Source organism: Tinamus guttatus, unplaced genomic scaffold, assembly GCF_059628265.1.
Source record: "Tinamus guttatus ecotype Peru unplaced genomic scaffold, ASM5962826v1 Tinamus_guttatus_pri_ptg000434l, whole genome shotgun sequence".
NCBI lineage: Eukaryota > Metazoa > Chordata > Aves > Tinamiformes > Tinamidae > Tinamus > Tinamus guttatus.
The window spans coordinates 1,322,769-1,347,800 of record NW_028288968.1 but is presented as its reverse complement, the minus strand read 5'-3'; the positions used below and the strand labels follow the sequence as shown (position 1 = coordinate 1,347,800).

Here is a 25,032-nt window from a genome sequence, read left to right as displayed (position 1 = left end):
AAGGTGTAATATGTGCTAACTTATTTCCTTCATCCATCCTCACGTTCACCTGGGTCTTGTTTGGGGCAGCTGGCTTGTGCCGTGAACGGGTAGGAGCAGTGGAGCACGGGGTTGGGTTTGCCTTCTCCGTGATTTTAATTACCGCGCGTGCCTCCCAGGGTGAGATGAGGTGTTTCCTTCCCCTGGCTTAGCCACCGTCTTAAGGTCCTGGGGATCGGAGTGGCATTTTGTTTGCGGGTTGGGTTGTGTTGGAAAAGTGTTAGACTGTTCGTTTCCATCTGGGACCCTTTGGTTGGAGCAGGGCTCCAAGCAGTGCAACAGATGTGCGCCTGCTTTTTGTGTGCAAAAACTGGGAGTTTTCTGCCCTTTTCTGCCTAGACTCATCCTCTTCCATGGGGGGACCCCTTCCAAAGGCTTTGCTTTTCTGTCTTGTCTCTGATTCGTGGCACTCAGAGCAATCAGTAAGATGCAAAATAAATGACAGATGCATGATGTAAGCGTTGTTTATGTCCAAGATGGGTGTTTTAAAATACACGCCGGTAATCAGTCACGCTGCTGCTTGGAAGCTTCCACTCGATGCTCGTAACTGCCTTGTAGGCGCCGGAGACTCTTGTGAAATGCCTTTGGCGTGCAACCCGGCACCTGGGAAACAGCGGGATGAGTGTTATGGAAAATCCTAAGAGAGACACTGAACTTCTCTGAGGGGAAAGGGAATATTCCAGCCTTTCCTCATGCTCTTCCCCTGTATCCGTGGTGCCTTGGAGGCTGGAGATGTGGCTAGGCTCAGTCTGGGTGTGAAACTGAGGGTCATCGGCTGCCACCAAAGAGGCAGAAGTGGCCTGGGGCAGTCGGGTCCCCAAAGGGCGCAGAGTGGGGTGGGTTTGGGGGTTACATCACATGTTGAGGTCTTCGAATCTTTTGGGTGAGATGGGGAGAAGAGACCCAGAGTCCCTCTTTGTGCCACATTTTTCTCTTTCTAGTGAATCACTTCGTGTCTGTAGCTCTGTTTCCCTAACTTTGAATGGATTTAGGAAAAGCTCCCGCCTTCTTGACGTGCTTGGGGTTTGATTAATACGCTCACACGCTTCCCCAGGATGAAAAGCACCGGGAGGTCTTACACTGGGCTGGTGTGCCGAGGGTTAAAGCGCGTTGGGATTAATTTTGTGTTTGGAAGGAAACGCGGAAAAGCTTCCTCCAAACCCGAGCATGACGCCGTGGTGGGCGCCTTGCGTGCAGCTTGCCAGTGTGTTCCTGTGTCGGGAGGGTGTTGAAGGTTAAGGCATTTGCGTTTTGGTGCCCAACTTGGCAGCTCAGTATGACATATGGATTTTTTTTTTTTTTTTTTTAGCTAAACGGTGTTTTGAGATTCTCTGCCTTGGGATCTCAGAGCCCTGTGGGGCCACCCCAGGCCTCTTGCTAGTCTTGATACCCCCCAAAAGGGAGGTCTTATGTTGCTGGGAGCAACTGAGGTGCAAGGTCACCCCTTGTCTGTGGTACTGGGTGTTCTTCCAAATCCCAGCCCTTGTCCTGTCCACTTGTCCCCCATAGCCTGGCATGCCTCAAGGCAGGATATGGGCCATGAATATCCTTACCTGTGAGCATGGCTTGGGGTTAAAAGTGCTTTTTATTGCCTAGGTCTGACCTCTCCAGGAGCCTGCACCAGAAATACAGAGCAATAAATATACCAGGCTCTCACTCGCATGGTGGAGTGCTTTCTAACTCCTCCCACTAGTACAGATAGGGAAACTGAGGCACAAAGTGGAAGCTTCAATATGACCTGACATTAGTGGTGGGACTTCATTCACCACAATGAAATCCAGCTTGAACTCCGCATTGTGCTTAGAAATGAGAGCAGTGAGCAGTCCCTGAAGCCTGATGCTTCAGCAGTCAAATGCAACAGTTGTTCAGGATAGGGTACTTACAAAATTGAAATTTTCACAGCTGAGAGGTGGTTTCTTTTTTTCAGATTAGAAAAGCTTGGATGAGCACATAGGGCAGGGATAGTTATATGCACCCATGAACCTCAGTTCCTGTGTCTTTATAGCTGAGTAACAAATGCTTTTAATAACCCTGAAGAAAGGAGAGAATATTGCAAAAATGAGAAGTATTAGGATATCGGCAGACTATGTGGCAATAGTTTTGAAACTGACACTCCTCTCTTGGTTTTTGACTCATCTCCCTGGAATGGCCTGGTTTTCTTTGTTCCTAACAGACATGTATGCTCAGCAAAGTTTGTTTGTTCCTTGCTTCATTGCATCTTGAAAGGTGGCAAAGAGTCATCTGAGGCAAAAGGTTCCGAGTCTTTGCACTGTACCCCATACCCTTACCTGAGACTCCCTGCTCTGATCCCCCCTCTCTTTGCCAAAACAGCTCTGGGAGCCCTTAGAGGTGCTCTGGAAACTTTTGCACAGGCATGGTTTGGTTTGGAGACCCTGCAGTTGATTCACGTTAGATACCTTGGTGCTCCAGCACCAGCCTTGCAGGCAACGCTTGCTCTTCTGCAATCTCCCCATGGAGAAACCCAACTCTTTGCATAAGGGTAACTTTCCTCATCATTTTCCACCTTAAATGTTAATGTTTGTAGAAGACATCTAGTGCTCAAGGAGGGAGAAGAGCCTGAAGGCCATAACAGGAGCAGCTATCAGCTTGAAAACTCCCATCCGTGCTATGTTGTCTATTCCCAGGTGGCTTTGGGGACTTCCTAGGGAAAGACCAAGGTCCTTTGCCATCCCCGTGACTTGCTGCTGCCCCAGATCTCACTGCCGAGGAGACTTTTCACCACTTGGGTTTGAACTGGTGACCCACAGGCGAGAGCATCAGCAGCCATCTGCTCTCCAAGCTCTTCTCCAGAACTGTTATCAGCCTGGGTTTCCCCACCGAGCCATTAGCTATAAATTTTCAGGATCTGTCTGTCACTGGAGTTTGCCTTGTCCTCCTGACAGAGCGAATATGTGGCTCTAATGCGGGTAATAAGAGAGAGGCATTTGCACGATATATACTCATGCTTCTCCCCCTTCCCAGAGCTCGTGCAAGGGCCAGAGGAATAAATCTCCATGCCCAGTGGACCCTCCTGGCCAACGCTGCACCAAATGCATGCAAATGTTTGCAAAATGAGCTCTGGCGAGCTGGCTGTGGAGTCTCCTTAAGCACAGAACACTATATGCAGGGGAAAAGGTGTTTTCCCATGCTCGCCTTGCTTCCCTTTAAAACCACAAGGAAGGTGGCTAATATTTATTTATTTGCTGTGACTCCCTTTGAAGCAAGTCGCACGCTCTTACGAGCAACAGCCCCCTGATGCTCATCCTTTGGCAATTCTATCGGCATTAAACTGTTTGGTGACCGAGAGCAGAGTTATAGGGATCGGAGCAATGAATTAACAGTAAATCAAATCTCGGATGGCTCCGTACCCAACTGTGGCAAGGTTTAAATTAAAAATATCTTGCTGAGATGAAGCACTCGTAAGTCAAGCGCTGGAGCTGTGTCAGTCTGGGCTTTGGCAGTGAGAGCTCGGTCTCTTTGAAACAGAAACCATGGCAAAGTCCACGTATTGATCCCAGGCTGAATTGGGAAATTGCCACTTCATTTCTTCTATAAACTGTGTTTTTATTTCTTTCTTTATTTACTTATTCATTATTTCCCCTCCTGTAGGGAAGATGATCGTGCTGGGAAGCTGGTGAAGGGTTCGCGAGTTCCCTGCACATGTGTGCGTGGCCCCATTTGTCATGGTTAGAGCATATTTGTCTGCACAAAGGGATTTATTTATTTATTTATTTATTCGTGTTTGTGTGACTGAGGATTTGTCCCTAATGTAGTGCCAGAAATAAAGTGCATTTAGAGACTAAAGAAGTGTATCCCGTTACAACTGCCTGTTGATGGAATAACAAGCAGTCAATGTACAACACTGCTCCATTTTCCTTTAGGGAAAATCACACTGGGATGTCAGAGGAAAACTTTGATTCTGGTAGCGAATTCTGCTCAAGCCTCAAGGCCTTGAACAAGGCCCATTGGCTTAAATTGTCATTTCTATACCCATAAAATGAGGGCGACTGTGCTGCCCCATCTTTGTGGAGCACTTGGGGATCGGAAGTGACTGTCCCTTTAGCCATTATCTAATAGTCACTCTGCTCTACTGACCTCTCAGTCACTTTTCTTACACAAAATAATAGATATAGCCAGGGAGATTTGGGCCAGGAACTCAGATGCCAACCTGAGTAACAGCATCATGTGCGTGGCTAATAGTCATAGATATCTGCCAGCCAGTCCCCAGGCTGTTCCCCCATCCTCTCCTGGCTGAAAAATTAGACTTTCGGAGGCAGGACCCTGTGCTAGGTTGGAGGAAAGAGCTTGGAGGGTTGCAAAACCTTCATGCCCCTTGCCCTGAGCAATGTGGGATGTTTCATTGCATTGCATCCGTCCTCAATGCTGTTGGAGGTCGCATGTTGTTGTCTACGCTGGGACCCCATGCTCTGCCCCACAAGGTCCTCCCTGGCTGTCCTGCAGCTCCCTGGGGTGGGTAGCACCCTGGGGACAACCTAGAGGGTGATGGTGGGTTCAAGGGCCAGCTCTGCCCCCGATGGATGTGGCTCCGGCGGGGCAATTGACACCTCACCCCAAAGAAGCCAGGATCAGCCCTGAGTTTCCCTCCTGTGCTTAGCTGCTATGGTGATGAGTTGCTATAGAAACACATAGTTAGCAATATTATTTATTATTGAAAGGTGCTTCTTTTCATCTCTTAAATGCAGGGTTGTGCTGGGAAGAGCCCAAGGGTTCGGTGCGAGGTGCTGCTCACCCTGGACACCCCGATCCGTGGCTTTGGTTTTCCCTGGAGCCAGACTTTGACAAGACAGGCAGCCCCACAGTGCCGGCCCAGCAGGCTGATCGGGTTAAACAAATCCCCCCAGTATGTTCCTGTCACAGGTTCCTTCCTTCGTCAGATCCATCCTTTGGAGGGGGATTTGAGCGGAGCATTTCATTATAATGAGCTTAGTTATTTCCAAACTGGTAATCGCATGTCGCCATTTGGTGCAAAAGGGCTTGCATTAAGTTCCGTAATAATATGTCTATTCATCCATCACAAATACTATATTCACAGGACCTTGTAGTGATTGCCTCGTAAATACCTTCTCTTATCTCTTTGCACGTGCTGCTTCGTGCTGTTGGCCCAAGTCCCCCTGCACCGTCCTGGCTCTGCAAACCCATCCCTCTGCACCAGGAGGTGGGAAGCTCCTCTGGATCCTGCTCCAGCTCAGCCCTGGCCATCCGGGGACATGTCCCTCCTAGGGCCATCTCCAGCTCCTGCAATCCAAATGGAGCCAGCAGCACCCGGCCTATGGCACTGCCTTCGCCTCCCTCACCTTCCAGTTGCCTTGCATGGGACAAATCCCGCTCTCTGCTCCTGCCTAGCTGGGAACAGGGATGCAAAGCCTCCTCCTTTGGCATCCAGGCAGTGCTGGGGCCAGAGGATGCTGAAATAGCCACCAGGTGGGGACTAGACGCTGGGAGGATGGAGGGATGCAGGGATGGCTGGACCAGGGCAGAGTGCTGCATGCGGAGGGGCTCAGGCATGGAGAAATCGCCGTGCTTGCTTGCAGAGCTCAGGCTTGTTGCATGAAACACCCACTGTCTTCGGCTCTCCATGGCCCGCTGAGCTCGGATGGGGAAACATCCTCCACAGCCTTTGAGAAAACAGAGGGAAGTTCTTGAAAGCCCCCTGCCTTGAGCAGGAATAAAACGTCTTCCTTCTGCAGGACACGTTTCATCGCTCAGTCGACCCCTTTGGGCTTTGTATTTCCCTTCTCAGAAGCTGAGCGCCCTGTAGAGAAGAGTCGAACTACCCCGGGATACAAGAGTAAGGTTCAGGGGTCCCTCCTGGGAAGTGCAATCTGGAGGCTGAAAGGGAAGCTGGGAGCCCGTGATAGGGGTGCAGAAGAATTTAATGCTCACCCCAAAACTCCCGCAGCCCCACGGTCTCCCTGCATCTGCAGGAGACAGAGCTGGATGCATCTCCAAGCAAGATACAAGTGGATGAAGGTGCATTTTGGCTTTGGTGCAGTTGCACACAGCACTTAGTCCCTCAAAAGGAAGGGGAGCACCCTTTTGCCACTTGGCTGTTTGTGACAAACTAAAATCTGTCACTTTCGGGCAGAATTTCGCATGCAGATGTGAGCCTGGGGTTGTTTCTTCCTTTTCTCCCTCTTAACCTTCTACAGGATGCTCAAACAGTGGGCTGTAGGGCTAGTGTATTTGGAGCGATCTCATTCCAGGGGTGCTACCATTGCAAGATGCCACCTTTGATCCAACCACATACCTCACGTTGCTTTCCAAAACTCAATTCAAGTCCCTTGTGCTGCTGCACTCGGAGGGACTTTGCAACGTCTGATTTACCTTTCTTGATGGCTCTTGGATGCCTGGAACACTTCGCCATGGTCCAGCGAGGGGCCTGGGCAGGAGGCGCAGCTGCATCCCTCTGCCTGGAGATGAGCTGCATGCGACAGGAGCTGGACACTGAAAACTGTGCCTGTCAGAGACATGCACGAAGGCTTTTTTCCCCCTCCCTTATAGTGGAGTTGCTTTCCTTGCTTGCCTCTGCAAGGTGAATAGCTCAAAGAGATGTCTCTGAATGGAAATAACAACTTTTAGGACTAATTTCCCTCTGCATAAGGTCTCAAAGAAAGCAGGAAAAGGAAATGGCAAGCAGGCATAATTAACTACTTGTTATCCATTAGGAAGGAGAAGCAGTTATCAAATTGATCTCCATTTCCTTCTTATTTCATGTGTCTGTTTTTTCTGCCTCTCTGGGAGGCAATATGGGGAGTACATCTGCTCTTAACTAGAAGTGGATAATCATAGCATGATGTGCTCCAAAGCTCTTCCCAAAGCCTTCCGAATCTGGGCTAAGCTGAGGCTTTTTAGCATCCTCCAGCTTCTGTGGGACCTCGCAGGGATTTATTTCCCATGTTCATAGTGGGGAAACTGAGGCACAGGTGGGCAGCAGGGCTTGCTCAGGTGCACATTCTCGGTGTGTCTCGCTCACCTGCACATATTTCTCTTTATTTCTCGCATTTAGCATGCAAGTAGAGAGAACTCCTGGTGTCCTGGATGCTTCCCTGTGTAAACTGCTTTTTTCTTTGCAAACCCATGGGGATGCTCTGTGTTGTGCTGGGAAGCGCCTTAGGAATCGGATGCCACCGGCTGCATCCCTGTCCACAGAACTCCCTCCTGTCCTTCAGATGGCACCCCAGGTAGCTCCAGGTTGCTCTCCTGGCCATGCCCTCTCTTGCTTCTTAGGACAACACATTTCTGGAGCAGGCTGCAAGGATGGAGCCATCAGTGGGTGACTGCGACACGTTTTGGCAAGGGTGTGGGATAGATTATGCACCAGGCTGCGGGAGAGCTGCTCGCCTCCCCCCTCGCCTGCCCCCCTGCTCTAAGTGCTGTTATTAAAGGCTGTCAGAAGCTGCTGTCATTGGCACAGTCAACGGCTGACACAAGACAGCCCTCAGACTTTGACTCATCTGGAGTCAAAGCCAGATGCATGAGCCAGAGAAAAGGCAATTTCTCGGATGCTATTTGGGCCCTTTTTTACATTTGTTTTGGAGAAGGAGTCTTGATTGTCCTATTGTGCAAGGGGATTTTTTTTTTTTTCCATTGCACCTCATTGCTAGCACATGTCTGGCTCTCTCGTTCACTTGCCATTGAAACTGGAGGTTCCCTTTTCCTAAATATGAATAATGCATATGAACACCTAAATATATAACTTATAAAACACACACATTTGTACACATATTTGTATGCACAAACACTAAATATAAAAATATACATGGTTAGAAATTACCAATCTGTCCACCCCGGATTTTTTTTTTCTTCCTGCAAATCTGTGCCAGCTTTGCTAGCACAATTCAAGAAAGAACTTGCAGGTCCAGGATGGGGTCTCCAGAGGAGGAAGAACAGCTTGACTTGGCATCCACGGTGAGGACACAGAAGGAAGGATTCGGGGCAAGCCCACTTGGGTTTTCTCTCTCACTTTGCTGTGCTGTCCATGAGGCACTGGTGGGATTGGCATGGGAGTGGGGAAGTGCACATTTGGATGATTTCCAGTTTTTTCTTTACTTGTGCAAGAGTAGGGGAGAGTTACAGTGCAATTCTTAAGGACTGTTCCCCTCAACTTTACAGTAGAGAATTGGAAGGGAAAAGAAATGCTGGTTTGCAAGCAGCAGTTTTATTTGGTGGTCGTCTTCTCTCGCATCTTGCTCCCTCTTCCCTAGTGACACAGACAGGAGCAGTTTTATGTTATAACAAACGAAAAGGTCTCCAGGTGCAGGTTTGTGTTCATCTGACTCCTCTCTGTCGCTCCTTGAGTGATGGTGACTTATTTTGCCACCCGTAATTAGCCTCTTCCAAGGTCTTGTTGTTGCCAGGCTGAGGCAGAAGGTTATTGCAACAACTGCCTATTCTCAAACATGGAAAAAATCCATCCTTTTTTGAGTTCAGTGTTAAGAGGGAGCAGATTTTAGAATGAAATGTGTTGTTGCTATGTGCCCAGAATTTTTTCTTCGCAAAGGTCACTTCCTCACACAGTTTGAGCAACAACTCTGGTTTTAATTTTGCTTATGCAGGCATGTCCCTTATTTCTGTGGGGTGTCTTTCCAGGACATTCAGACCCTGGAGTTACCTGTGTTGCAGTTCTTTGGGGACTCAGAGTTTTGAGAAAACATTCCTTTTCATGCAGACATTTTGCTGATACAGACTTTGCGCAGCCTGTTTAACACGACCGTGGAAAAAAATGTGTGTCTTCATGATGTGAAGACAGAGGCAGACCAAAAGAAGGTCTTCCATTGGGGAATAAGACTTTGTAGCAGCAACAGGGATCTCGGTTATCCATAGGATCCTCACGGGGAGGGAGAGCAGGGTCATGGGGACCTCATTATTTTCATCAAATAGCTCTGCAGTGAAGGAATCTGGCCAGATTTGGTCTTTGGTAGGAGGCAAATTCATTTTTTTCATCGCCCAAGAGTATGTCATGGTCGTGATATGGTGAAGTTTTGCCCATGGGAACCCCTGGGAAAGGGCCTATGTGCGAAGATTCATGGAGTTGGAGGTAGGGATGGAGGTGCCAATTGCCCGGATGGCCAGCTGAGCATCCAAACACGTTGCGGAAGCCATCAGGCAGCAGGATTATCTATTTATTTATTTATTTATTTGGGGTTTTAATGCCGGTTCAGAGGAACAGGATTTATTCCCTGTAGCTCTTCTTGCTTTTCAGTTTGGTTGGCACATTGGAAATGGGCGCTGCCGCACAGATTTATCCTTTAATTTTCTCGTTGTTCCCTCTCCAGCCTTCACTACCGCAGTATTTTCTGCATGTCCTTTCCTGCAAGAGCTTCTTCTTGAGGATCTTGGAAGTAGTAAGTCCTTTGGAGCCCTACACAGGATCCATTGCCTTTTCCCTCCTTCTTCTGCCCACAGAGGGTTGATTTTTGAAAGCTCTAGAGCTCTACATTTCCTGAACATAGGTTCCTTGGAGTTATTTCAAGCTACTTTGCTGAAGTACATACACGACTTCTGAAAACCTCGGCCATTACATTCAGATATGTATAAATATATATTTTTAAATCTGTTCTCTCTTTCCTCCTGTTTTATTTCTCTGTCAGGAATCCAGCTGTGCAACATGTGGCACTTTTAGGACTTGGAAGGCAGGGAGATCAAGCAAACACAGAGCTTTCAACAGAAGAGATAGATTTCCAGAATAAATTCAAGCCACGTAGGCCCCGTCTGTTTTAGTTTTAAAGCCCCTCTGGTACTGATGTGCGGGAACTGGAGACAGAAAGTATAGAAGAAGTGTTTATTTGTATTATATCTGGTACCTTAGAGGAAAAAAAATCTCTGTTCTGAGGTGATGGTGTTTGGCATAATGTTGTTAGGGGTTGCACCAGAGAAACTGCCTGTTGAGAACTGCCTTGCAGTGTCTTTTGAAGGAAAAGAGGGGATTTTCTACATCGAATGAAAGAGAGTACTGTCACCAAAATAGGAAAGTGCTGGATTTGTGGGGGTGTGTGGGATGAAGATGGCTGCAGAAGAGAGATGTCTCGTTCTTAATAACACATCAGATTGTGACCGCATTTTTTACACCTGTGTACTCCTTTGATGCTCCCAAACCTTTGATGCTTGGCAGGGCCACATCTGTGTGCTGCAGGCTCCTTTTGGATGTGGTCTTCCTGCTTACTGAAGTGACACAGGGCTGAGTGTGATGGGGCCCTAGCATTGAGCTATGGCCAGCATTGGCCTGGCTGGACTGGGGATTTGTTGTGTGGCATCCTCTTTAGTTCCTGGTCTAGTCGGGCAAAGAGGGATGCAATATGGGTAGGTTGCTTTTTGGAACAGTCTCTACTTAGTGCTGCGCTTTTATTTTATTGTCTTGAAAATACATATAGAAGCCCCAAAATGACAAAATGGTGCCTGGTTCAAATCAATGGCCCCAGCTATGAAGACTGCATTACCCTTCTCTGCCCCTTGCCTTTTCCTGGCAATTCACCCCTGAAGCAGAAGACCTGCAAGTTCTTCCTCTTGAAGCAAAGGCAAATCTCACCCCAAGCTCTTGTATCACGTTATCAAAATCCATCTGAAGGCACCCAAGCCTCCAGGCTGTGCATCCTGACCATGTGCTGCAGCCCCTTATCCCAGTTCCCTGGGGCTGGAGCACAGATGATGCTCACCATGAGCTCCTGACTCTGGATAAGGTGATTCTGATGGTATCCTGAAAAAACAGTGGCATACGGGCATGGATTTGCGTGTTTCTTATAGTGTTAAGGAAGCCTCCAGTGCCCTGGATTGCTTTCCAAATATCTATCCCAGGAGAAGAGTGACAAACCCTGTTTTGGAGAGTGGGATGAACAGAGAGAGGGAAGCAGGGAGAAAACGGGTGCAAAGGGAGCAAAAAGGCACAAAAAAACCCCACTCCCTGAACAGATCCTGATCTTTCGGCCTCTGTACATCTGTTCTGTGGCCTTTCTTCCAGCCTTGCATCCTGTGCTACCAAGGCTCCTGTGTCCAAGGAGCAGGACTTCATGCACAGAGACCTTCCCGCGCCCCTGTGCTTGAAATGCCCCTCGTCCCAGACACAGGTGCCTGTGAGAAGAGACGAACAAAGCAGATGGTGTTTGGGTCTGGATTAAATTAGGGTTTGGGGTGACATTTTGCTTGCAGCTGGCTCTGAGCAAATAAGCAACTTTCTTTGGGTTAGCATGGCTTTGAAAGCACGGGTTATGGCAAACACATCAACTATCCACTCTCTTGCAGGCGGAAAGGGCTCAGATGCCTGTTCCCGGCGCTGGGTTCTCTCTCTCACACCTATCCAAGCACAGAGAATGCTGTCTGGTGATGAATCTGCAATTATGAGGCTGTGCAAATAGCTAAAACAATTGCACTGCTCTCCCCACTGCTGCTCTGAGATGATTTGTTGATGGGACCAGGCATTTGTTTGTGCAAGCAAAGGGTCAGATGCTACAAAGTAGAAGTGCACCTGCAGCTTCCATTTACACTCGAGTGTCTGGCCGAGAAACGATGTTTATAAAAAGAGAAAGAGAAGAATTTGCCTTTTACAGATGTTCTTTGCAAGCTGTCGAGAAAGTGCCACTGTTGATGGCAGCCTGAAAATGTCTCCTTTCAGTGTTTGTTTGCATGGGGAAATGCATATTTAAATTGCAGAGCTCTTTAGCCACAGAGGCGTTGGAGGAGGCAGCTCCTCCCTTTCCAGCAGCAGTAGGACTCTGCTCCATATAATTTCGGGATGCCCCGGATGCTTCCGTGCAGATGCACAGCTGAATGCAGTGACTGCTGAACTATTTAAAGCGACTCCAAGAATGAAGCTCAAGTGCATAATGCACCTACTCAGCTGATGCTGGCAAGTGCTCGTGGAGTGGATGAGTTAAGACCCATGGGATGAGTGAGGACTGAAGGGAATTCAAAGCTCTGGAGCTATTAGGTTTGTGTTCTCCTAAAACAGTGACGGAGGCTCCAACCAGGGAAATCAGGAAGGAAGTTCTCCTAGTGTTGTGTGCTTGGTTCTTCAGAATTGCCACTGTGGCACTGCGCTGGGAACCCAGCGTGTTCTTGTGGCTCTACAGGACCTTGGCTAAGTCTCTTCACCTCTCCGAGCCTCTGTCTCCTCCAAGTATTTCTATCCCAAGACTTTCCAGAGGTGGGCACTGGCTCTTAGCAGGAGTGTTTTGACTAGAGCCTCTGGTTGCCCTTGCAAGCAGCAGATGTGCTATTTTACTGGGGAGGAGCGAGATGCTTCAAGATGAGGTGTGAAGTGCTGGTGTGAATCGCGACAGGACAGTGAAATAACGGTGGCATCGCATCACCAGGCTCCGTGCCATCTGAGCCTCCCAAGTCGACTGCGCAATTTCAATATATACGCACATAAATATCTACTCCCTGCAAGAGAGCTGCTGCCCCTGATTTGGTTGTCTTATAAGTGGGCAACTAACTCTGGGCTTGGTGTTAAATATTATTGAGGCATAGGGCCTCAACAAGGGCATAGTATCAAGAAGACCTTCTGCAACCTTCTTAATGTACCTAGAAGGGTTAGGAAATATGTGCTGGATACCATTTTCTAGGCAGCCTTAGTTTGATGTTATGGAGTATTGTGTCCCTTTTGATAGTTAATCAATTAGTTTTTCTTTTTCTTGGCCTTTTTCTTTCTTTTTCTTGGCCTTTTTCTTTCTGTATTTCACCTTTTATTTTGATAAACAATTTCCAAGCCCTCAACAAAAAAGGGAAACTTTACTCCAGAGTTTTTATTTCATGAGACTGATTTGTCCTCCACATGTGTCAGCAGCTGTGGGAGGTCCATTCAAGGGGGATCGGAAGACTCAGGAACTCTGGGATCCCCCACTTAAGAGGAGGGGATGTTTTGCTCCTGCAGTGTTTACTGCCCATATCCCATCCTGGCAGCAGTGGAAAAGTCAAAATCTTTCCATGCCATGTATGGAATGTGATTATGAGATGCTCTAACTTGGTCCAATTTGGGTGGGCTTTCAAAGAAAACCAGAAGATCCCCATGACAGGAGGAAAGGACCTTCACAGTTTTTCATGCCTGCTGCAACACACAGTAGCTTTCCAGTGAGATGGTGGAAAGAATATTGCCAAGGTCAAACACAGTAATTTTTTTTTTTCCCTCCTAATTTAGTTCTCAAAATTGTCCAAGCCATTCTGAATGCAACTTTTTTTTTTAGAGAAATTTTAGCCTGAGGCAGACACAGACTCGGGAAAACTGTCTCCTGGAGTAGTTAAGGTTTGTCAAAGTAATGAGGACCTTAAAACCCGGTCCTAGAATAGAACATGTCAGGCAACTTGAGCTGTATGTGTTGCTATTACTGCCCTATGCAATTATGCATGCACACACTGGCCTGAACGAGTTTTAAAGGAATTGCACAATTCCACGCAAAAATAAATGCTGTCTGTAGGCTGTACAGGACAGGTTTATGCATCTCCTTGCAAATGCAGCCTGTATATGTGTATACAACATATTGGCTCTCTTAAAAATCCGTTAACAAGTATAGCATGTGGTTATCTTTTGTCTATACCAGCTCTCTCTCATCTATATCTGACTCTCGCCATATCTGTCCTCTCTGGCTCAGCAGTATCTTGAGACTGTCAAGCATGATTTGGAGCTAGTTATGCTATAGCAACAGTCAGGCAGGTCTCTAAGAATAACTTCCCATTGGCCTTTGTATGGATTGGCAGATAGCTCAGCTTGTCCTTTGCTTTGGGGTGGCAAAGTCACTGGGAGAGAAAATTAGCAGTAAATTTTTAATAGTTTATTTATTTTTTATAACTATTATTAAATAGATTTTTTTTTTTTTGGAAAGGGCAGGCGGAGTTTAAGCTCCCTGCTGAAAGTGCTCTTTTCTCTCTTCCCATGTCCTCATCACAGCTTGTAAAATGAGGAATCACAGGACTGTGGTATAGACATCAGACTGCTTTTTTTTTTTTTTTTTCCTTTTTTTCTTTTTTTTTGCAATGCTTGCAAAGCCCCTTCTTATCAGGATTGAGTCCACACTGCTTCATTATGGCTATCAGCAGAATGAGGAGTGTCAATCCCCCTTGCTGCTGCTGGGCTCCAAATTGTTTCTCAGCAGGATGCCTTGGCCAGTGCCCACGTTGGGCTCTCCATCAGCGTCGGATAGGGCAGCATCTGAGCCCTCCTTCAGCCTGACTGTCAAAACCTCCAAGTCAAGCACGGATTTTAGCCAAGGAGCTCTATGGAGAAGCCCTCTGAAAAGGACAACTCTCATTTGGGCTATTTTGGCTTGTTCTCAGGGATTCTCTCTTGAACACAGCAGCTGCAGAGAGCCCCGCTTTATTTAGGACTTGACAAAAAGTACTTTTAAGCTAGTTTAGTTGAATTTTATGCACTGTTTTATGGCAGTTTTGAACAGAAAGTTCTCTGTGGACAAGTAAAACATGCAGTAGATTAATATTGTTCAAAATATTGAGCTACACTTTTTTTTTCCATTTGAGCAGAAAAAAAATCTCTCTTTTTAGCAATCTTGTATCTGTAGAAAATGCTGAAATTTGGATCTGGTGTCCTTTGAGGCAGAACTATGGATCAGATAGCCTTTTTATGACCTTAAAAAGCTTTCTTTTTTATCAAGATTGTGGAGTCATAGAAGTAGTCAGAACGGACTATTTTTACTTAACACTTGCAAGTTATATGCTAACAGGAATAGGACCCAATAGTCCTGGGTAGTACAAAGAAGTGACCGTTCCACACCTGAACTTCTTGAGGGTTGAAAGACAGCACCTGGTTAGTGAAGGAGCTGGCATATAAAAAGCAGATATAAAAGAAATAGCCTGTGAGGGCCAGGGAGGTTCATGGATGCAGAAAGACCTACCCACAAGCATTTGTGCACTAGATTCCTGCCTTGGTCAAAATTAGCATGCCTAGAGTAAATGAAACAAAAAGATGCCTGTTTCTTTTCTTTCCAATCTCCAATATACTAGTCACTGTAAAAATATTGCTAGCAGTTGCAGCAAACTGCTCTCTGACATCAAAGTTTTTCTTTAGGTTTGGAAGAATAAGTAGCAGTCAGCATGAGCCCCTGCCGCTAGTGATCGTGTGTGTGCTGGATTTGATTTCTAGGTAGATTTGAGAGGGTCCCTGCATGGGATATACTTCTGAATTTGGGACTGAACTCACTAATGTGCTCTCCTGGGAAGATGAAGCCAAGAGATTTGCAGCATCTACTCTTTACATTGACCCCATCCATGGCGAATGGTTGGTTCTTCCGAGTCCCTTGGATACTTGCCCTAAAAATGAAAGGAAGATTTAGTTTGAATGCTGTGGAGAAAGACCATCTTTATCCTACAAGATTCCTGATTTCTGTTAGTACCCAGCTTGTACGTAACCTCAGTTAGTAACCTTGAAGACAGAAGTTTCTTTGCAACTAGATTTCCAAGGACAAATATAGATCTTGGTGCTCCAACAATCAGTAGACCAAAGTCTATAGGTTTTGTTTCTAAGTGTGTTTTATGCTTGCCGGTGCCTGACAGAAACGGTCAGGGTGTGTAAATTCGCTGTGAATGTGGAGTTACTCTCTGCACCAGGCCTTTGGGAAGCAGATGACCTCTCTCTCTTATCAGATTTGCCCTTTGGTAGATTTACATCATGCTAATCACATGGGGAGAGGGCTTCTATCTCACAGATCTTCCAAAGATTGCCAAGCAGGGGGAAGCATCCACCCCTTGGCATTCAATGCAATATAAACCATGTTGTATAGCCTGAGCCAGCATGAAAATAGCTGCCCGCTGACTCATGGAGAATCCTGAGGTCAGAGGCTCTTACTTGCTGCTTGGGAACTGGGGTGGTGTCTTAGGGCTCGCTTCAGTAACAGGGCAGGTCCAGAAAATGTAAATGCTTAATTCAGGTACTCATCCCTGATGGCTGGAAGGGAAAATGCAAGGATAGCCTTGGCTTCTGCAAGTAAAGAGAAAAAAAAGTCCTCAAGGCTGTTCTAAAATGCTATAACTGGACTACAAGCTGGGAACACTTGCTGGGATTAAACCCAGTTCATTTTCTTTTCAATATTTATACCTTTGCAGGAAGGAGGAGTGTTTATTCCTGCTGGTGCCTCAAGTCACAATTTGATTGAGGTCTCCCAAACCCCCCAAAATGCCTTTTAATTTCCCTGCCCTGCCCTCCCCATGAGAGCTTTCTCTCAATTAAATACATCTGTGCACTGCTTCATAGTGGGAGGAGGGAGTCCCAGGGGTGTATGGTGGTTCCCTTGAGGGAAAAGAACAAGACTTTAATGCAGAGGTCAGCTTATCAACCTGCATTTTGGCACTTCTCCACTCATCTCATTGTTTTCGTCCTATATAGTTCAATGCACAGTTTCCCACTCAAAGTAGGAGTCCAGCAGTGCCACTCAGTCAGTAATGCCTGGCAAAAAACTTAATGACTTTGTGTAACAATCTGTTTTCTGGAAGTGCCCCAGTTATTGGGATAAGGAATATTTTAAGAGATTTATCCTCAGAATTCTTTGAGAAGACAGCCGAATAGTGTCACCTGTGTTGTGGATAAGCCAACTCACCCATGGAGACACACATGGAGTCTTCTCCAGAAAAAAAAAAAATAACCTTGGTCTCTGGATTTGTAGGTTATTTCCGTGACTGTTCAAAATTCCATTCTTGTTTTTGTGACACTGAATATCTGTGCTTTTCACTCAAGTCTCTGTGGAGCAAATTCCTGGAGGGCCTCAGAAAACATTGTAAGCCTCTCTGCTCTCCCTTCTCAAGCAGAAAGGAGCTCTGACCTGCTTTTGCTATTAGAAGAACCTGATAGATCAGTGTGAAAAGCAGGGAGAAAAAATCCTCGTGTGCAGTTTTCTCATATAGGGCATCAAGGAAGAAGGACGAGCATTCCCACACATGCCAAAAGTTAATCCCACCACTTGATGAGCTTTTAGGAGCACGTGCAGGTACCAAGGTGATGGGCACCATCTGAGTACTTGAATAAAATCATCTGTGCGAGGGACATAAGTTGTGCTGTTTATCTGGAGCTTAAGTGTTTTGCAAACAACCCGTTGCTGAAATTAATCTCTCTATTTAGGACAAGCTGCAGCTTTTGCTGGAGTCTGTCCATTATGGTGAGTTCCAAAGAAAAGATGCTCTGAATCAGGATGTCCTCAAAGAGGAGCTTGCCTCCAATTTCTGTCAGTCATTGGACAGGTTGTAAGTTCGTGGAGAAAGGCTTTAGCTGGAGTTGGAAGCTGTTCTTTGTTAAGGCAGTCGTCGACAATATCTCCATATGAGTTTTCTCTCTGTGTCGGCTCCCGAAGAAAAGCTTCTATCCATGGTAATCAGGGTTTATTAAAAGAAGCCAGGAAAAAAAATCTTTAGCTGAGATTAAAGGGATTGTGTAGCTGCACTTGGTGCTGAATTGCCGCGCCGCGGCTCCGTTGCTGGGAGTCTGCCTAGTCAGCATCTGTGCACGGCCTCCCGTGTCCCGGGAAATGAAGAGCTGTGCCGGCGCAGAGCAAAAGCAAACAGAGGAGCACGCTGCCAAATTAATGCTAGGCTCCATTAGCTGCTGAGCTTGGGCATCAAGAAGTCCCCATAGCCCTGGGCATAAGTAGGCTTCTTCCCGCTCAGGTGGAGAGCCACCGGGTGCAACCCGAGCCCATCTCAAGGACCCAATAAGTTGTAGTTGACCCTCTAGGCAAGAGTGGGTCAACCTTCTCCATTGGCATCTCTTGTGTCATACCTTCCTGCTGTCTTTGGGTATATTTCAGGCTGCTGTAGATTCTAACCGCTGTTTTGCTCTGATCTCCTGGCTGCAGCAGGGTGCACGTTGGATTTTGCTTCCTTGGCTCTTTCCAGCCAGGTTTGCATGCGTGACTGCTCTGGGGAGGCCCTGAAGTCTTGCTGCTGACTTTGCAATGTCCCGGTTGCTGAACATGGCTATCACAGGGGATCTGCTGATTCAGATCTGTTTGCCATCTTTCGTGGAAGGGGGGCTATGTTTATGTAAGGAGGCCAAACAGGGAGATGGTGTCATCTCTCAAGCTCACCCTAGTACTGCAAAGTACTTCCTCAGGTGTAAAGCCTCCACCTTTATTTTCTTCCCTTGAAGTTTGCTGGATTATGAGGATGGATTCAGCACTCCCTGACTTTTCCATCTAGTAACACAAGCACCAGATGAGTTAAAAGCAGTTTGGAAAATTTCTTTCTCTTAAATTTGCTTGCATTCACACTTTTCTGATCCTAGGATTGCATGTTTTGCATCTTGGACTGTTTCCAGGAGAGCTGAGAGCAGGACCAAGCTGCATCCTCTACCTTGGTGGTCTTCAATACTTTTTGGAAATGATTGACAACAGTAAACAAGTAACTGCACTGTAAAATAGCATCATAACTTACTTTCCATGAGGTGGGAAACAGTCCTTAACCTCAACTGTGTAAATTCAAAGGTTCTTAGGAGAAAAACATTATTTTCAGGCCATAAACCAGAGATCCTTGGTATAAAGGCAAGAGTGTGGAGCAAGACCTTACGTTGAAACTGACTCTGAGACTTCCTCAGACATGTTCATGTGGATATGGGTGGGCTATCCCACGGATGGAGCCTTGTACGAACCACATGGTTTTGGGAGAGGTCTTCTTCTGCTCCATTTTCATGCCCTGTGAAGGTTCAGATCAGGAAGGTTCAGTTGAAGGAAGAATGATATTTATTTTTGTGACCTCTGAATGTCATGAAGGTTGTGTAGCATCACTGCTTGAGCTGTGGTCAGAGAAAGAGGTAGCAGAATTGCTGCTCTTCAGAGCATCCTTATGATTCTCTTACTGATCCCTGGAGCTGTGGGACCTGCATGACCTTCCTAGGGATCTTGGGCATGTTTGTGAAGAGGCTGTTGATGGCAGGTGCCACATAGAGCCTTCAAGGGGACAATCTGGTCTATCATGGGAGTCCTGTATGCTGGATCTTGGTATCACTGCTGACTATGTCTTGGGAGATATGGAAGGTGAACCTGGTCATTGTGGGAAGCCAGTTTGGATTTATTTTAGAAATACCCAGATCAAAGCCTGACCCCAGACCTCACTGTCTGTTCAGTGAGGCCTCTTGTTTATTTGTGCCTTTTTTTATATATAATTAGTCTTTGGCAGGCCAAGAAGTCCAAGAGACAGGGTATGTGTGGCACCATGTAATTTGTCTTCACAGCTGCTGTACTTGCCCACTGTCCAGATGTGGACAATGAAAAGACATGCGTAAGTCCTTCTGTCTGGTGCATCCTCTAAAGGATACAAACCCTGCTCTGTTCCACAAGCTAAACAACCAGTCTTCTGCAGTATTTATCAATTAACCCAAATTGCAAATTATAGCCCTTACAGACTCCAGCAGTTACTGGGGCTCTGGGATGGAGGGTGCAAACAACATGAACAGACACACAAAAAGGAAGGCGTGAGTTCCAGCAGCTCACAGAGAGAAAATTCTTCTCCCAGGGTTGTTCAGACACCTGCTAGAAGACAGCAAGATAACCCCAAGCTCCCAATTTCCTGGCTTTGCCCCAAAAGGCTGGTGAGGGTCTGCTCCCGTGCTTGCCTGGTGGCTGCTAGCACTGGTAGGCTGTTGGGGCTCTTCCCTCTGCAGATCTTCCTTCCACAAGGTTCACTATGTCCAGAGGTCCCTTGTCCACTGCAAAAGTGACTCCTTACCTAGCCTCTCTGAATTCCCTTTAGTGTCCAGATCTGGCTTTGCAAGGAGAAAGGTTCTCCTCCTCTTGTCCCACCCCTAAACGTGGGTGAGACTCACCTCGGTATCTCAAACATCAATTGGGTTTCTCAGCTGCTTCAGCCTCGAAGATATCACAACTGGAACATATCTCCTTTTTACTTTGTGCTGGTTGCTTATTTTAACTGGCAGATTTTCTTTTGCTGTAGCAACTGAAGTCCCAGGCTCTTAAATGACCTCTGGGCAGATGGCTCCTGTTGCAGAACAGGGGCTTTTAGCTCACTTTTCAATTTATGGGTCATGATAGTTCCCATTTCCTTGTCCTGCAACTGTGCAGAATCTGCAGGACTAAGAGGAACAAAACATAGTAAAATATATAGGTAAAATGCATATCTCAGTAGTTTAAAGGAATAATTTCTACCTAGGTCTGTCTAGTGCCCGATCAAGCCAGTTTCTGTTAGAAATGTGGATTGTAATATATAAGTGATGGGAACCAGTATTCAGGGTCACCATGTGATGTTTCTGAAAGCAGGACTCAAGCAGGGCCAGCTCCTCTCTTTTGACACTCTCTCAAGGATGGGCTCTTTTGAAAGAAGAATTGTTGTGCAGGGAGAGCTCATCCCATTGCTGCTCTATCCATCATAATAAAGGTTATTAAAAGCCCTGCGTGACTGCCCTGCGCATCCCTGCAGAGAATCCTCTCTCGCTGGCAAGGCAGAGCCTTGACAACTCTGCAGCGTAAGCTTAATTTTATTAAATATTTGTTTGACCAGAAAGGAGAAGCAGGACAGGGTAAACATGCCTAAAGTAAATGTGAAGTGACCTTTGGCTGTTGTCTATCAAATGCTCAGGGCTGCTGGGGTAGGGAGGGTGGTGGGAGGTGAGGACGATCACACAACTGCCTTGAAATTCCGGCTACTGTGAGAGTTTTGAAATATTTTGGCAGTGAAGATCATAAGCCCAGATTTACCCTTTATACTACCAGATCTAATCAGTTCACAGACCAAAAGCAGACAGGATTTATTCGCTTAATATTTCCTTAAATTGATTTTGCAGTTGCTGTGATGTTAGAAGAATTTGCTGTAGGACTAACTACAGGAGGACTAGCAGGACTAGCAGTAGGACACTCACTCTGTAAGGTCAAAAAGGGCCAAGGCTGCTCTTTATACTGAAGTGGTCATGAAAAGGCTGGAGGAGGAGGACCAAGAGGCAGAGGGATGTGTTGGGTGAGAAAATGCACTTCCATATCGCAAAGATGGGGCTTGGTGATGTACTCACCAAGGTACAGAAGAGGTTTGAAGCCCTTTGGAACTCCAATCACAAGATAGAGTAGTCTTGTGGTGAGAGCTCAAAGAAGGGTAGGACCTGGTGCTCTGTCCCCTCCTTCCTCGGCTAGGTCCTCTCTGTAGATGTGGCTCTGCACACTGCCAGACCAGACTGTGCTCCAAGCTGGATAGACATGAGGCAACTTTGATCTGGAAACCATGGAGAGCCTGTGCAAACAGACCTATTCTGGACCAACATCTCCTCGAAAGGATGTTAATGTCAGACCAAAGCTGGCTTCTTCCTATCTCACTTGGAGGGCTGCAAAAGAGCTCAGTATCCATCTGGACCTCTCCCTGGAGGCAGGTCTCTGACCTTCTTTAGGCTTCAGTCCCGCATCCAGAAGAGCAGAAGAATAATCCTTCTCATGTCCTGTCTCCTTAGATAGTAAATAAACAATTGGGCCAAAGCTGGTAGTGCAAATGATAATATCACTTGATGTTTCTACCGTTAGCCTTTCTGCACAGATGTAGCATCCAGTGGATTTGTGTGCTGCACCGTGGGGCACACGTTTGTGTAACGGAGGGTAAGAGGCTGCAGATTTATTTTTCCACTATGTGATTTCTGCTCTTTTTACAAGCATCTTTTCTTTTGGGAGAGTTGCCTTTGTGCTGGATTTAAGTAGAGAGCTCAGAGACGAGAAAGGGAGGATTAGCAATTAAATGTGCTCAGACGATGGTATGGTTATGAAGGAAGGAGGAGGAAAAAATACTCCATGGTAATGAACTTTTGTTTTCTCTTTTCTTGTAGGACAAAATCTGCCAGGGAATTGGTGCTTTGAAGACATTTGCAGCTTTTGATCCTCATTCCCTTGGGAATACAAACTTTTCCAATCATGTCATCGGCCATGTGGAAATGGACTTGTCTGGTTTCTCACCTCCTGTTATCTGCTACAGTGTCATCTCCTGCTAAACAGCAGCCACCCCACCCAAAGAGGCCCTTCATCACTTTCACTGGAGACCAAGCAGAGGGGACCTTTAATCACTTGGTGGTTGATGAGAGAACCGGGCACATTTACCTGGGAGCTGTCAACAGGATCTATAAACTCTCCAGTGACTTGAAGGTCCTGGTGACCCATCAGACTGGTCCTGATGAAGATAATCCCAAGTGTTATCCTCCTAGGATAGTTCAAACCTGCAATGAACCTTTGACGTCCACTAACAACATCAACAAAATGCTCCTTATAGACTACAAGGAAAATCGTTTGATAGCCTGTGGGAGTCTTTACCAGGGCATCTGTAAGCTTTTGAGGCTGGATGACCTCTTCAAGCTGGGAGAGCCCTTCCACAAGAAGGAGCATTACCTCTCTGGCGTGAATGACAGTGGCTCTGTTTTTGGAGTCATTGTTTCTTACAGCAACATGGATGACAAGTTATTCATCGCCACTGCCGTGGATGGCAAACCTGAGTATTTCCCCACTATTTCCAGCAGAAAGCTCACCAAAAATTCTGAGGCAGATGGGATGTTTGCATACGTGTTCCATGATGAGTTTGTGGCATCTATGATCAAGATCCCCTCAGACACCTTCACCATCATCCCTGACTTTGATATCTACTACATCTATGGCTTTAGCAGTGGTAACTTCGTCTATTTCCTAACTTTGCAACCTGAGATGATTTCACCACCTGGTTCCACCACGAAAGAGCAGGTTTACACCTCCAAGCTGGTCCGACTGTGCAAGGAGGACACAGCTTTTAACTCCTATGTTGAGGTGCCCATTGGCTGTGAGAAGAATGGAGTGGAGTATCGGTTGCTTCAGGCAGCCTACTTGTCCAAGGCTGGAGCTATCTTAGCAAAGTCTTTGGATGTCAGCCCTGAGGATGATATCCTCTTCACAGTCTTCTCCAAAGGCCAAAAAAGGAAGATGAAGTCCTTGGATGAGTCTGCTCTTTGCATCTTTGTCCTGAAAAAGATCAACGACCGCATCAAAGACAGACTACAGTCCTGCTACAGGGGTGAGGGAACGTTAGATCTGGCATGGCTCAAAGTCAAGGACATTCCCTGTAGCAGTGCGGTAAGTCAAGCATCTGACCACCCAAGCTTAACTTCTTCATGTGCCTGTAGAATGGGAGAGCTTGGAGCATGGCTCAGCGATTAGGCTGAGGAACTGAGCCCACTTCATTTAAATCCTGGTTCTGCCTCCAGCCTATCGCATGACCTGATTTAATCAGTTCATGCCTTAGTTTTCTTGAGGAAGAACTGGTAGAAGGTATCACTTTCTGCCTTCCCAGGAATGTTATGATTGCTAATGTATTAAGCCAAGGGGCCTTGCAGTTTTTGGAAGGAATTGGCCCGCTTTTGCTTTTTCACTATGCAATTCATTAGAGGTGAAATCATACTTCCTTCTGAAGTCTTGGCTCATAGCTTCACCAAAATAGGATTTAGATAATGTCAGTGCTTTGTGCTGGTTTCTGTGTCTGCTGGTGGAATTTTATCTCCCTGAGTTGGAGCTGGAGTAGGATTTGTTCAGGGAGCTTTGTGAAGTCAGGGCTTCATCCCTCCTAGGGCTAGAAGAAGCACTGGTCATTAACCATCAAAGAAGTCCCTTGTCTTCCTGTTTCTAGTCAGCTCCGCATTGCCAAAGCGCTGAAAAATTAAGACCTGGCTACAAATCAAGGTTTTGACGCTTCAAGATTTAAGGGTAAGACTCGGTGGAGAGATTGGTCTACCTGACCTGCAAATGGTTTTAAGGAAGTGTCTTAGTTTACTCTGACAGTTCAGTAAAGTGCCATTGCAGAAACCCGCGTCAGCCCAGCTGGTGAAGGGCTGCCTTTGATATAAGGCACAGAAATCAGCAATGCAGCCTGCGCTGCGTGCCGGCTGCTGTAATAGTCGCCTCTCTGGGCTTTGATTTCCTCCCTTAATGAGCTCTTTCAAGTGAGAGGCAAGTTCAAGCCTGAGCAAAGGGAATACAGGGAGACACTGGGGCGCTTTCCAGCCCCGCAACCTCGTAGAGACTGATCCACATCTACTATGTCCCAGTTCCCCTCTACCACCGTTCCCTCCGCAGCACCCTGTGAGTTCAAGCCTCTCTCCCAGCCCTGCATGGGGTTTCTTCTCTCTAGACCTGTCTCAGTAGCAAAGCTCCCTGTGGAGCATTGCCCAGCAAATCAGGCTGTACCCAAATCTGGCTTTGATTTTTTTGTTGTTGTTGTTTTGCCTCAAGGTCTCTGTGCATTCAAAGAGCTGCCTGTAGATTTAAGCAGAGAGTTTCCCGCTGGAGTTACTTTCTCACTGTGCATCTGCAGATCTGCTCTGCTTGTGCTCCATTCAGATGCTTTTAATGTTGGGCCTCTAGAATCAGGAGATTTGGGACCTAGTTCCTGTGGCTTTAGACAGGAACAAAAAGGCCAGCAACTCTCTTGTGGTGCTTTTGGTGGATCCTGGATGATATGAATTGGAGGAACAGGTCTGCAGAGATTGCGAAGAGCACAAGGAACAGGGGACTGAGTGACACAGGCAGGGAAAACCACTAGATCATCTTTGTGACTGCATTTCTTCACAGGCCTGGAGAGCCCTGAAAAAAAAAAAAGCAAGTCTGAAAAGTGTAAATGTGGGCTGTACTCTCCTTAAACTGAGTTTACTTACAGCCGCTGGCAAGCCCTGTCCGAGCTCAGCTGTGCCGCCCGAGGGATGAGGAATTACTGACTTGGCTGCTATAGGCTTTGCAGCGTCCAGCTGCTAAGCTCGGAAAACATTTGGTGACTGGTGAAGTATTTCAGAGGATGGATGCTTGTTCGTGAGGGCCTTGTCTCCTCTGCTGAGGTCCTGGTTGGCATTGCACTGCTGCTCTCTCTTTTAGCACATGCACTTGTAGCAGATCTAAAAGCAATTACAAGGCCACCAGAGTGATTTTGCTGGGTTATGTGGGTGTCAAATGTTTCTCTGCTAGTGCAGATAGAGGTTTAACCTGCCTGCGCTCAAGGCTGAGGCTGAACTTCAGCTTTGCTGCCTCCAGCCACTGAAACTCTGCATATGAACAG

General features: G+C 46.7%; 1 protein-coding gene and 1 long non-coding RNA gene across 3 annotated transcripts in view; one reads left to right on the top strand and one right to left on the bottom strand.

Moving 5' to 3' along the window:
- PLXNA4 (plexin A4) overlaps window positions 1-25,032 on the top strand; it is a 404,602-nt gene that overhangs the window by 1,767 nt on the left and 377,803 nt on the right. The window contains exon 2 of the mRNA XM_088531807.1: window positions 21,800-23,063. Within this exon, the coding sequence (XP_088387933.1) occupies window positions 21,885-23,063 (1,179 nt within the window). The 5' untranslated portion in view covers window positions 21,800-21,884. The remainder of the gene's footprint in view (window positions 1-21,799; window positions 23,064-25,032) is intronic.
- Window positions 1-25,032, bottom strand: part of LOC148593183 (uncharacterized) — a 266,042-nt gene that overhangs the window by 71,107 nt on the left and 169,903 nt on the right. Inside the window, exon 1 of one of the 2 annotated variants that reach the window (XR_015913771.1) lies at window positions 3,748-3,775. The exons of the other annotated variant lie outside the window; for it this stretch is intronic. This is a non-coding gene — a long non-coding RNA (uncharacterized LOC148593183). Of the gene's footprint in view, window positions 1-3,747; window positions 3,776-25,032 lie in introns of those variants that run through there. 2 annotated transcript variants of the gene reach the window in all.